General features: G+C 42.6%; 1 protein-coding gene across 1 annotated transcript; it reads right to left on the bottom strand.

Moving 5' to 3' along the window:
- Positions 1-205: 205 nt before the first annotated feature.
- LOC148686546 (uncharacterized) lies at positions 206-5777 on the bottom strand. Its single transcript, XM_088665415.1, has 2 exons — positions 5762-5777; positions 206-792 (listed from the first exon to the last, which is right to left on the bottom strand). The coding sequence occupies exons 1-2, from the start codon at positions 5775-5777 to the stop codon at positions 206-208; spliced, it is 603 nt and encodes a 200-aa protein (XP_088521541.1).
- Between the last annotated feature and the right edge of the window lie 7501 nt (positions 5778-13278).

The following is a 13278-nucleotide window of genomic DNA, read 5'->3' as shown; positions in this document are numbered from 1 at the left end:
GGTCAGGAACTCCCTCATTTCTGGTTGAACCCAAAATGTAAGTTCTTCTGGCAGGCAGGCCAGCCGAAAGCATCTCCCCTGGATCCCTTTAATGGAATGCTCCATTTTGGAGGTGTCAGGCAGAGACTACAACCTCCCCTCTGACCAAGATTATGCCTATCCAATGCCTAAACCACCACTCAAGCATTGCTCGCCACCAAACCACTCACATCTGAAGCCAAAACCTTAAGCATCCCACCAGATCAGACAGCCAAACATCATTACCCATGTCAGACAGATGCACTCCATCATGTCTGAATATGGCCTCACTTTTCAAAGTAATATTAGGGTGCTGAATCATCATACCACCCAGCAACTGCACCTTGTGCCTTATTGCACGATTTAAATTCTTCCTGGCTCGATTCATGACAGCTGGGTGGAGGGTGCAACCCCCCTGGCCACGCCAAAACTGCCTCCCCAATAGATCAGACCAGCAAAGGATGGTCTGTGGGTACAGAGCATGTAAAGTCTCCAAGTTCTCAGCAATAGCCCTGGTGAGGTCAATGCCTCTCCATTCACCCAGGTCATTCTCGCCCACCTGGAAGACAATGAAATCAGGTGGACCCATCATGGAGATACGATCTGTCAGAAATGGCAGAACCTGATGCCATCTCATTCCCCTCTGACTGAGCCAGGATATTTGTATGTTGGAAGGAAGACCCAGGTTGTCTCCCCAGCTGGAGGATGCTGCACGAACTTGGGCCCAATGCACAATACTGTGCCCGCAAATCCAGACCTTCTTAGGTGATAATCCTGCAAACCAAAGAATCAACAAGATAATGTGAGATCAGGTGTACTGTGACACAGAAAACTCTTGTATGACTCAGAGCACCATCCTCTGAGGAATTTAATTCTAGGCACTGGAAGGCCCAATTCTGGGGAAGGGTCCTGGCTGCAAATGGCGGTGACTTTTTTCAAAACCCTGGAAATCCTGGAAAACTGATATTTGGCCAGGTAAGCCCTATCCTCATGGATGAGTGATGGTCATCCCCGGAGGAACCTGGAGGTGTCATGGAGGGGGGAGGGGCCCTACTGCCAATTTTAGCATGGAACCTCTGCCCAGCAGATTAGTCTTTGAGCAGCAAATCGTAATGATGCCTGAGGCCAAACTCAGGGAAATGTCCTCCAGGAGATGGCTCTTAAATTGCTTTGAGTTGCTACCCACAGTGATACATTCACTAATATGTAGAGCTCTGAAGATGACCAAGGAAAATGCCACCCTGAAAAGATGGAATTTGTACCTTGACCAGCAGATGGATGAAATTATTTTCCCTTGCTTTTAATTATCCTCTACAATTATTTAAGTTCTGTCATGTGCTTTCTGAAATAACTATTGTTGGTGCTGGTATGCTTGGGGGCAGGAGACGGAATCTACCTTATACCTTACCTTACCTTACCTTGGGGCAAAGTGGCATATATGCCCACTCAGCTGCTACACCTGCATTTCCTGAAATTCTGATGGTTGGGATAACCTCTTCCTAACACTGATCTTTGGTGTTTCAGGTCAGCACTAGACGTGTGCATTCCCACCCCCCACCTCCCGCCCCACAACATGTTATTTATGCAATAACCCTGCATTAATAGTTTATACTGGGCCATCCAAACACCCTTCCAATCTATTAGTTGTCCTGTGATGTTTCCCCAATATTACGTCATTATTTTAAGTCTGGAGTGACATTCTTGCACAATAGGGAGGCAGCTCCTAACCCTGGTGTGCACCCAATGAAGCAGCTGCCATTCTCAGTTTATGTACTCCCCCACCCAAGCTGCGCACAAGCTGGAAAAGACTCTGCCTTGTGTAATCTACTTCTGCTCCTCTCTTTTCAATCCTCTTCTGTTCCTGGCAGACAGTGGACAGGAGAGGTTGAGGCAGGAGGAGGAGGAGGTGTAGAAGCCCTTGACTCTACACCACCCTGACCCATCTCTCTTTCCTTCTGTTTTCCCCTCTCCAATTCCGCAGCTTCTCCTGCCTCTGCCTCTCATCTCCCAGCTGTTGCAGGCTCCTCCAGATCACTGATTCTTTCTTCCAAGTCAGTCTATAACCCCCGTTTTTCACAGTGCCCATTCATCAGAATCCAACCACCATTCCTCAGTGTTCAGCCAGTCCCTGGCAGGCCACATACCCTCTCAAGCCACACCCCTCATCAACACTGCTTTGCATCTTCATTGTTTTTGCCTGACTTGAATATGTCTTTGAACTTTGTGAGAATCATATTCATCGTTCTGCCTTTTAGCTTTATTCCCAACTGTGAGGGGGAAAGAGTACAGAACCCCCCCCATCCTGAGGAGTAGTTCCTCCACCAGCAGTGGAGCCAGCGGGGAGGGGGAAGAGTCCAGTGGGGAAGGAGGAAGTAGGGAACAGGGCTCTGTCAGGATAGCAGAGTCGCTGCTGCACGTGGGAGAGGAAGAGAGAGCGGGGGGAAAGGGGGAGAAGGAAAACATGGAAAGGAGACCCTTTTTCCCTCCAGTTCCGGAATTACGCAGGAGGAAACGCGGAAGGAGATTTGGGGTGCCCAGACTCTTATGTTGGAAGAAAACGCGGGAAGCGCCATTCCAGGGTTCTGGGTCAGACTGAGAACATGTACCCTGTACAGCTCTAGCACTGTAAATAGCCTGCACACAATAAAAGCATGAAAAGGCAACGGTCTGGAGAGTCGTTACTTTAGAGTAGTCGCAGCGCACCATCTGTGACATCAACAAAGGAATATAGTCCGCAGAAGGGAATCTGGTGCTTTGGTTGAAAAGAGTTCCTTATCCAACATGAGAAAATGCTTTGTTCCTCCCCCACTTTCTTTCCCGGAAGATTAAATATAGGCGTTCTTTATTTTCTTATTTGTGTGCTGCTAATTATAGTACAGCATTTCAGCAGCCTTCCAACCTGCTTAAATAGAAAGCTTGGGAAACGGTACATTGAAGGGTGTGTGGGGGGGACTTTGGGAAGCTACTTTCAAATAGAACAAATCTATAGGACTGTTACTATTGATAGGATTGAGGGGGTTGCACCAAGATATATAAACCTCAATTCACATACATACCAACACTTCAACAAATGCACATGCATGTATGTGTGCCTCCCCCCCCCCACAAAAGTTATGCAAGATGCAGCACAGCTTCCTTCTATATGGATTATATTTCATGATGATATTGTTGTGAGGAAGCTGGTGAAATGTGTTTTGAACGAGGTAACTGTTTGTTGGATTTGTACCTGGTTGACTGACCAAATCCAGACAGTGCTCATTAACGGTTCTGAGTCATCATGGAAGAAAGTAACAAGTAAGGTGTGCAGGGTTCTGTCCTGGGTTCGTTGTTGTTCAACGTCTTTATAAATAACTTGAGACTCCACTACATTGGCAAAGAAATAGTGTTTTATATGTGTTGTTTATGCATTCTGACCCTGTGACACTAGATGGCGATGTGGAGTTCCGCACAATATAAAAACACAATGAAACACCAAACATTAAAACCTCCCCTATACAGATGTCTTAGTTACTTGGCATCCGACAGGACACGAAGATGTTCCATAGGGCAGGCACAACTACCATGAAGGCCCTTTGCCTGGTTCCTTGTAACTTCATCACTTGCAATGAGGGAACCATCGGAAGGCCCTTGGAGCTGGACAATGGGGGTGGAGACACTCCATCAGGTATATAGGGCCAGAGCCATTAGTATACATGTCTAAGTATTTCTTATTATTTCTTTTCTTAAAAACGACAAAAAAAAACAAAAACCAGGCAATGAATTCTGAAACCCTATTGAGGATGCAAAGTGTTAGAACACAGCCCTTCACATTGCGTTTTTGTTCAAGCAGTTGAAAGCTCAACCATGTTTGGGTTAAGAAGGGTTGTTGTTTGTTTGTTTTGTAAAGGAGCTTAACATCTGAAGGCAGCCCTGTTTAGGGAAGCTTTTAATGTTTAATATATTATTGTATTTTAATACTTCTGTTGGAAACCGCCCAGAGTGGCTGGGGAAACCCAGCCAGATGGGCGGGGTATAAATAAATTATTATTATTATTATTATTATTATTATTATTATTATTATTATTATTAACAGTCATGAAAAATAGTGATCAGATATTGGATTACATATCTTAAATCTCATTTGAATGAGATAGCAGAACCAGCACAAAACTGTCGACACATGAGATTACAGGTGTTGCAGACGATTGGATTAAAGAATTGTTACATAGTTCCCTGCTTAAATTAGAGAAATGTAAACAGTGCAAAAAAGCAGTCTATATAAGGCCAAAGAGAACTATATAAATAATTTGAATGAACTATTGCAATGGTTCTTAAAGTGGAGCAGTGACGTGTGGTCAGTGGACTAGGGGGGGCAGGATAGTTCCCCTAAATGTTCCTAGTAAATTAGAATGTTAAAGTATTAAAGCCTGGTGCCTCTTTTCTAAAGCCCAGGAAGCTTCTGTCCAATTTAGGATGGGAGGCACGATGCTACAACTGGGACCTGCCCAGCTTTGGGAAGGAGACAGTAGGGCTCCAACATCCTTTCAGAGGCTTACCTCCTCCTTCCCAAAACCCAGGAAGCTTCTGCCCAACTTAGGGAGATATGGTGCTCATGCTTGCGATATCACACACACACACACACACACACACACACACACAGCCTTGCAAGCTGACACCTCTGGCCCTAACTGTTCTCCTACAAAAAAAATTCACTGCACGCCACTGGAGTGAAATTAATGGCTCCCTTTGCATACTTTCATGTCATTTCTGAAATCACAATGGGTGTGTGTGTTAAAGAGCCAAGGGTTTCTTGAAGGTTTATAGGCCAAAAAGGCAAGCCCCCCCCCAAAAAAAGTTAAAGTGGAAAATTACTTGCCTTTTCAGCATTGCAGGTAACTAATGCTGGAATATTATAGGAAGGAAATATTAATGGAGAGAAGTAAAATTAATCAGGTTCAGAACTGGGAAGCCATTGGGCAGGGAATCTTTAAAATGCTCCAGATGAAGAGAAATTGTAATATTTACCTAAATACATGTAAAATGTACCATAGAGATTTTTCTTTCATGCTCTGTATTTAAATTATAAGATAGAATTGTCAAATGTACTTAAAGGTACTTAAAAACTCTGGGGGGGGATGTTAGTGGGTGTTAGTGTAGAATTACACTCTTAGATTAATTAACATTAATTTTGAATTATGACAAACTGGGTTAAGATAATTACTTGTGCAGTGTAATTATTTCATTATAAGGCAACTTGCATCCAAGTCTTCAGCTAAGAAAGAAATTGGTTGTGACATTTGTTCCTGTGTTTTGCCATTCTTACCCAGCAATTTGGACTTCAAAGATATTTCCATTGTTACCAGATGGAGATGAAAAGATGAGAGATCCCCTCTTCCTCCCCCCACCCTTGCTCCTTATCAAAGCCTTCACTGAGAAGAACTGAAGCTAATTGGATCAAGTAACAAAGAAACTATTGAAATTACAACCCGAGAACAAACAGACAGTATAACAAAGAAAAAGAAAAACCCTAATATGGGTGAGCACTATCATACAATTTTATTAAAATGAACCCTGGATTATGGAATGAAAGATCCATAACCCTGGAAAGATGGAATGAAACAAACCCTGGAAAGATGGAATGAAACAGAAACAAAATCTCTTGCAATAAGACATTCTCCTTTGAGATCAATGTATATCTGGAGTAAAAAGACAAAAGAGAGGGAATCCAAAGTAATATTTTAAAGGTAATTATTATGTTACTCACCTTCTGCCTGCATCATGTGGGTGGTGATAAGTGTTTTTCACCTTTAATGGAATGTCAAATCTAAGGGCAAGCCAGAACACATAATTAAATAGTCAAACTGTACTGTGATCAATTATAAAAGGATTCTGTGATTACTAAGACCCAGAATGGGTTTCTCAGAAAACAAGTCATACCAGATTAACCTCATTTATATATATATATATATATATATATATATATATATATATATATATATATATATATATATAGTATGACAAGCTTGGTGGATCAGGGGAATGCTGTGGAAGTAGTGTATCTTGATTTCAGTAAAGCTTTTGACAAAGACCCTCATTATCCTCTTGCAGAGAAGCTGGTAAAACGTGGGCTTGACGAGGAAACTGTTAGGTCGACTTTTTGCTGGTTGACTGACCAAACCCAAAGAATGCTCACTAATGGTTCTTCATCATTCTGGGGAAAAAGTGGCACGTGGGGTGCTGTAGGGCCAGTTGTTATCCAACGTGTTTATTAATTCTCTCAGCGGCTTTTGACACCATCGACCATAACATCCTTCTGGACTGTCTAGAGGGCTTGGGAGCTGAGGGCACTGTCATGCAGTGGTTCCGCTCCTTCCTCCTGGGCCGTGTTCAGAAAGTGGTGGTGGGGGATGAGTCTTCAGACCCCTGGGCTCTCACTTGTGGGGTTCCTCAGGGTTCTGTCCTCTCCCCCATGCTTTTTAACATCTATATGCAGCCGCTGAGAGAGATCATCAGGGGGTTTGGGCTGGGTGTCCATCAGTATGCTGATGATACCCAGCTCTACCTCTCTTTTAAATCAGAACCAGTGAAGGCAGTGAAGGTCCTGTGTGAGTGTCTGGAGGCAGTTGGAGGATGGATGGCAGCTAACAGATTGATATTGAATCCTGGCAAGACAGAAGTACTGTTTGTGGGGGACAGTACTCCCTGGTCCTGAATGGGGTAACTGTGTCCCTGAAAGACCAGGTGCGCAGCCTGGGAGTCATTTTAGACTCACAGCTGTCCATGGAGGCACAGGTCAACTCTGTGTCCAGGGCAGCTGTTTATCAGCAGGCTGAGTCCCTACCTGCCCACTGACTGTCTCTCCAGAGTGGTGCATGCTCTAGTTATCTCTCGCTTGGACTACTGCAATGCGCTCTATGTGGGGCTAGCTTTGAAGGTGACCCAGAAACTACAACTAATCCAGAATGAGGCAGCTAGACTAGTGACTGGGAGCGGCCGCCGAGACCACATAACACCGGTCCTGAAAGACCTACATTGGCTCCCAGTACATTTCCGAGCACAATTCAAAGTGTTGGTGTTGACCTTTAAAGCCCTAAACGGCCTCCTGAAGGAGCGTCTCCACCCCCATCGTTCTGCCCGGACACTGAGGTCCAGCTCCGAGGGCCTTCTGGCGGTTCCCTCGCTATGAGAAGCCAAGTTACAGGGAACCAGGCAGAGGGCCTTCTCGGTAGTGGCACCCACCCTGTGGAATGCCCTCCCACTAGAGGTCAAAGAGAACAACAATTACCAGACCTTTAGAAGGCATCTAAAGGCAGCCCTGTTTAGGGAAGCTTTTAATGTCTGATGGATTTCTGTATTTTAGTGTTTTGTTGGAAGCCGCCCAGAGTGGCTGGGGGAACCCGGCCAGATGGGCAGGGTATAAATAATAAATTATTATTATTATTATTATTATTATTATTATTATTATTAATTGCTTGGATGATGGAACTGAGGGGATGCTCATAAAATTTGCAGATAACACCAAACTGGAAGGGGTAGATAACACTGTAGAAGACAGAATTGGGATTCAATATGACTGTAACAGATTGGAGAACTGGGCCTAAACAAACAAAATTAATTTCAACAGGGACAATTGGTAGGTTCTATACTTAGAGAGGAAGAACCAGCTGCACTAATATAAAATGGGGGTCACCTGGCTTGCCAGTGGTATGTGTGAAAGGATATCAGGATCTTAATAGATCACAAGCTTAACATAAGTTAACAGTATTATGTAGCAAAAAAGGGGGGTTCTGAGAAATTCATCAAAATCTTCCTCCCTGTGAGTATGCCTGTGAGCATTGTTGCAACATTAGGGGAAGGCATTTGAGCTGAGCCCTAGTGTGGGATTTGGGACTCCACAGCAGGGACAGTAAAAGAACTCTAAGCCTTTACTTTTCTATCTCCAAATGGATTTTGCATCCTTAAGCACACTTCTCTTCTTCATCTGACTTTGTCCAGGTCCCCTGACCTTTACTTTCACCGCAAAGGAGTGTTCCAGGCTCCTGAGCAGATGGTGGTCTTGCATGCATCATTTAGATCTTTTCACAAACAATTAGGAATTTAATTGGGAGGTTTGCTGTCAGAGTTGGACTTCCATGCTGATGTGTTCCCCATTCCAAAATCATGAGCCATGACCTCTGGAGAGTTAATCATATCCATAAATAACTTGCTTTTATGACCAGTCTTCCCTCAAACAAGAAAAAGAGTGCAATCCTATTCACACTTATTCACTTATGTTAAGAAATTTATAGACCACTCATATGGTCTATAGGAAAATCTTTTAACAAATACGAAAGCATGTTCAATTTGTGAGTGTAACCCCTTGGTGACCCAGGTATGAGCAAAACGCAATACTGTATAAGAGATAATTCATATTTCAAAATAGAATATTGTAATATTGGCTAGAGGGTTGGGGAAAACATAGCAATAAAAACAGTAAGGCGGAAATCGGAAGGTCAAAGCACGTACCTGGATATTCCCCAACCAAATTTCTTTATCTTTCTTAAAACTGAAACATGGTGTTTTTAAGGCAATGAAGCAAGGATGCAGAACTTTCAGATGTGGTTGGATGACTTGCAAATCTCTTCTGGAAAAGTACTCTACAGCATTGGACCAGTGGCACCAAAATGCCTAGCTTCTAGCTGAAGCCAGTTGAACTTCTGAAACACTTAGGACAACTAACAATACTGCTCTGGATGATCTCAGTGATCAAGCTGGGATATGGGGGCTTAGGTAACCATTGAGGGGTCCTGGAACTTGAATCTGACCAAGCAGCATATGGGCAACCAGTGAAAATGTTTTAGCAGTTAAACAAGGGTGTCAGGGAATAAGGGGGGAAATCATATTCCACGATGCATGCATCCAACTATTCTGATTATTTCAACTCCTAGTCGAGGACAAGCATTGGACCTGGTGTTCACCTCTATGGATGCTGGTGATCTGACACTAAGTAAAAGCGAAACTAAAGAAGTGCCATGGTCAGATCACTACCTGGTGCAACTGGACTTCTCCATGACCCTTCCCCTCTGCAGGGAGGTGGGACTGATTTGGATGGTCCGCCCCCACCACTTAATGGATCCAAATGGTTTCCAGAGAGTGGTAGGGGATGCTTTATCCCATGTTGATGGCCTTTCAGCTGATTCCCTGGTGGCCCGCTGGAATGAGGAGTTAACCAGGGTTATTGACTGTTTGGCTACGAAGTACCCTCTCTGATTGCATGAAGCCCGGACAGCCCCATGGTTTTCCATGGATCTGAGGGCAATGAAACAATCACTGAGACAGCTAGAGCGCCGGTGGCGGATAACTCATTCTGAAGCTGACAGCAGCAGGAGACTCAGGTGGTTCGCAATTTAGCGGAACCAAGATCCAGCATGGAACATTGTTCTCTCAGTGAGAGGGGGGGGAGCAAGACCCATGCCTGGGACAAAAGGTGTTTGAAGAAGAACCAGTATGGAACATTGCTCCCCAGTGAGAAAGGGAGAACAGGACCCATACTGGGGTTAGAATCTAAGGGGAATAAAAATTGTCAAAGGACTGAAGATTGGTAACTCTGGTGGTTGGCATTGTGTAGCAGTTAGAGAATTGGGGGGGCAGCAGGGGAGAAGAAGGAAGTGTGGCTGTTAGGTTGTGACAGAGTGGGAGTGGGGTGAGAAGTAATAATGAATATTATTTTCTGACTGGCTAAGATGGACCGAAACTGGATTGCTTTATGGAACTTGCTGAACCGTCTGGGAGATTCTGAGACCGGGGGGGGGGCAGAATTAGATGTAAGTGTTTAAATGTTATTCAGATAGAAGAAGCAATGTTTAAAATTATGGACATTTTTGGGAATTGGTTCTTGGCTAAGGGGTGAAATTGAAGATAGATATTGAGAAAATAATTAAAGGTTATGAATATTTGATGATTATAGGTCAAGAATAATTGATGATTATAGGCTAGGAATATTTGAGGGATAATGAAGAGGAAATTGTTTATGAAATAGAGGAAGATGAAAATGTGTGAGTGTTAGAAAATGGCTTAAGATATAATAAGAAAATTGCTAAGGATGGATTAAAAATGGACCCAGTGAGGGGGGAATCAAGGAAGTCTATATAACAATGTTAAGTAATAAGAAATATCGTTGTTATTGTTATTTTTCCCCTCTTTTTGGTTTTCGTCTTTTTGTTTGTCTTTTGAATTTTTTCATTCTTATAAATTGAATAAAGATTATTTGAAAAAAAGAAAAGAAAAACACATTTATTAAAAAAACTAGAGGCCTTTTTATTGGGCATAGTCGGAAAAGACATTCCCCAAAAAGATGTTACTTTCTTTCTGTATGTCAAAACAGCAGCAAGAATATTGATAGCTAAAAACTGTAAAACACAAGAGATACCAACCATGGAAGAATGGCAAAAGAAAATGATAGACTTTATGGAATTGGCTGAACTGACTCCGTGATGAGAGAGAAGAGTCAGTGGAAGATGATTGGAAGAAATTTAAAGTTTATTTAAAGAAATATTGTAAAATTGATTAATATGAATTGATTTGGAAGTGGTTATAAGCTGTAGGTTTAGAATTTAATGTTTAGATTTAAAGAAAGTTAATGTAATTTGAGATAAAGGAAGGATTAAGAGAAATTATGTTATAGAAGTTAGATAGTGTGAGTTAAAGATATGATTTAGAAATTGCTAAAGATGAATGAAAATGAACCGCAGATAGGGAGGATTTGAGGAAGTCAGCATAAAATGTGAAGGAAAGTTTATAAATCGAGAAAGTTATATTTTGTCTTTGTTATTTGTTTTATGTCTGTGTTTATTGTTATGTACTTGATATGTTTTTGTTTTTGATGTATTTTGTTTTATTATAAAATGAATATTTTTTTTGGAAAAAGAAATAAATAAATAACTTTGCTTCAGGATGAGAACAGAAATCGCATGGTGGCGGCACAGCAGCAGTGGGAGGCCCCATTAGCTAAAGTGGTACCTCAGGTTAAGAAGAGTTTCATGTTAAGAACGGACCTCCAGAACAAATTAAGTTCTTAACCCGAGGTACCAGTATACATTTCTCCATCACTTTCCTAACTGCTGATTCCCCACCCCCATTTTTAAAAACCATTTATCTGTTTAAATACGGCTCAATTGCCAAAGTTTTGAAAAGGTGCACATTGCATACAATATATAAGATCAATTTAAAAAGGACTTCTGATTTGGCTTGCAATGGTGGAGGCTGCTCATTACATCGGATCCATTATGCACGGAATATTTGAGGATGAGATGGGAGTAATCATCCTCCCACCCACCCACCCCCCAGGGCCAGGGGGGCAGCTTCACCCACAGATCGCCCAACACCTGCTCCCAACCCGGAAGGAATGATGGGGCAGGAGGCGCTGGGTGGAAAGCACCATGCGTCTCTTTGGCAACCATCCAAAGTCACCGCCATGAGCGAACAAATTCCTGTTTTTTAAGATGAAAATTTGGACTTAATTAACAGGCATGCTCTGCGGGAGGGAAGATAAACTATTCTGCTAACTGATTCAGCCACTGAGGAGCCAAAGGATTTAAGTGGAAGAGGGATTATCATCACGATGTAACTAGTATGTCAGAACGGAAGGGGAGTGAGCCTCCTTTGCTTCTTTTTGATATACTTTGTATTTCCTTTCTTACTTGGCAAATCTCCCTGGAAGGTCTGACTACCAATTGACTATGTATGCAAGCAGGATTGTAGAGTATTGTAATATTTAAGAGTCATTTTGACCTAATTATTTACTGTGTGGAAAAGATTTATGAATCTGCAATTAATTTTAATGGATTGTTAAGAATGGAAGATGTGAATTGAGGCTTCTAGACAAAGTAGAGGCTTATCTGTTTTGGACTGAGATAAAACGAAGAGGTTTGGACATATGTCTGGAACAACTGGCCGAAAGCCAGATTTCCTCCATTTTGGGATGTATAACAGTAGATAATAACAGGCGCAAAGAAGGGAAAGTGAAATACATAGAAGAAAATAAACACCCATACAGAAACATATTGTTTAATTTAACTTGCTTGCTAGATGAACTCAGAGGCTGTTAAAAATGAACGAAGGATTAACATCGGATTGATTTATGGGAATTAAAGGTAAAGGTAAAGAGACCCCTGACCATTAAGTCCAGTCGTGGACGATTCTGGGGTTGCAGCACTCATCTTCCTTTATTGGCTGAGGGAGCCAGCGTACAGCTTCTGGGTCATGTGGCCAGTATGACTAAGCCGCTTCTGGCGAACCAGAGCAGCGCACGGAAACACCGTTTACCTTCCCGCCAGAGCAGTACCTATTTATCTACTTGCACTTTGACGTGCTTTCGAACTGCTAGGTGGGCAGGAGCAGGGACTGAGCAGCGGGAGCTCACCCCGTCGCAGGGATTCAAACCGCCAACCTTCTGATCAGCAAGCCCTAGGCTCTGTGGTTTAGACCACAGCGCCACCCGCATCGCTTATGGGAATTACCTGGACTAATTAAGAGAAGCAGCACAAATGTGATATGATTGCCATCCCCTGACTTTGGAGCATGGGAAGTCAACTAAAGATTTATAATTTGGCATAATATTCAGACTGTTTTGATTATTTTATAATTTGGAATGTTTTTAATGTGGCTTTTGTTGGATTGTTAAATTGGAAAAAATAATAAATATTATTATTTTAAAAAATAAGATCAATTTTTAAAAAATAAAAACAGCAAACTTCCTGAAAATGCCTGCTGAAATAGAAAGGTCATAGTCAAGCACTTGACATAGTCAACCAAGAAAGAAGCATGTCTAAATTCGAGAGCCAGCATGGTGTAGAGGTTAAGAGCGGTGGACTTGTAATCTGGTGAACTGGGTTCACTCCCCCGCTCCTCTATATGCAGCTGCTGGGTGACCTTGGGCTAGTCACACTTCTCTGTAGTCTCTCAGCCTCACTCACCTCACAGAGTGTTTGTTGTGGGAGAGGAAGGGAAAGGAGATTGTTAGCCGCTTTGAGACTCCTTAAGGGGAGTGAAAGGTGGGATATCAAGTCCAAGCTCCTTCACCTCTTCTTCTTCTTCTTCTTCTTCTTCTTCTTCTTCTTCTTCTTCTTCTTCTTCTTCTTCTTCTTCTTCTTCTTCTTCTTCTTCTTCTTCTCCCTCCTCCTCCTCCAGGGGAAGAATGAAGCCAACAGCACTGAATGCACAGCTTCTAGGAGGAGGCATCTTTAACAGAGACTCCTCCCAAGACCAATGTGATGGCACAGGGAAACGATACTTTTAAAAGTG

Source organism: Zootoca vivipara, chromosome Z2 (genome assembly GCF_965207765.1).
Source record: "Zootoca vivipara chromosome Z2, rZooViv2.hap1.1, whole genome shotgun sequence".
Lineage (NCBI taxonomy): Eukaryota > Metazoa > Chordata > Lepidosauria > Squamata > Lacertidae > Zootoca > Zootoca vivipara.
The sequence above is the reverse complement of the archived record's forward strand: the minus strand, read 5'-3'. Positions and strand labels throughout refer to the sequence as shown.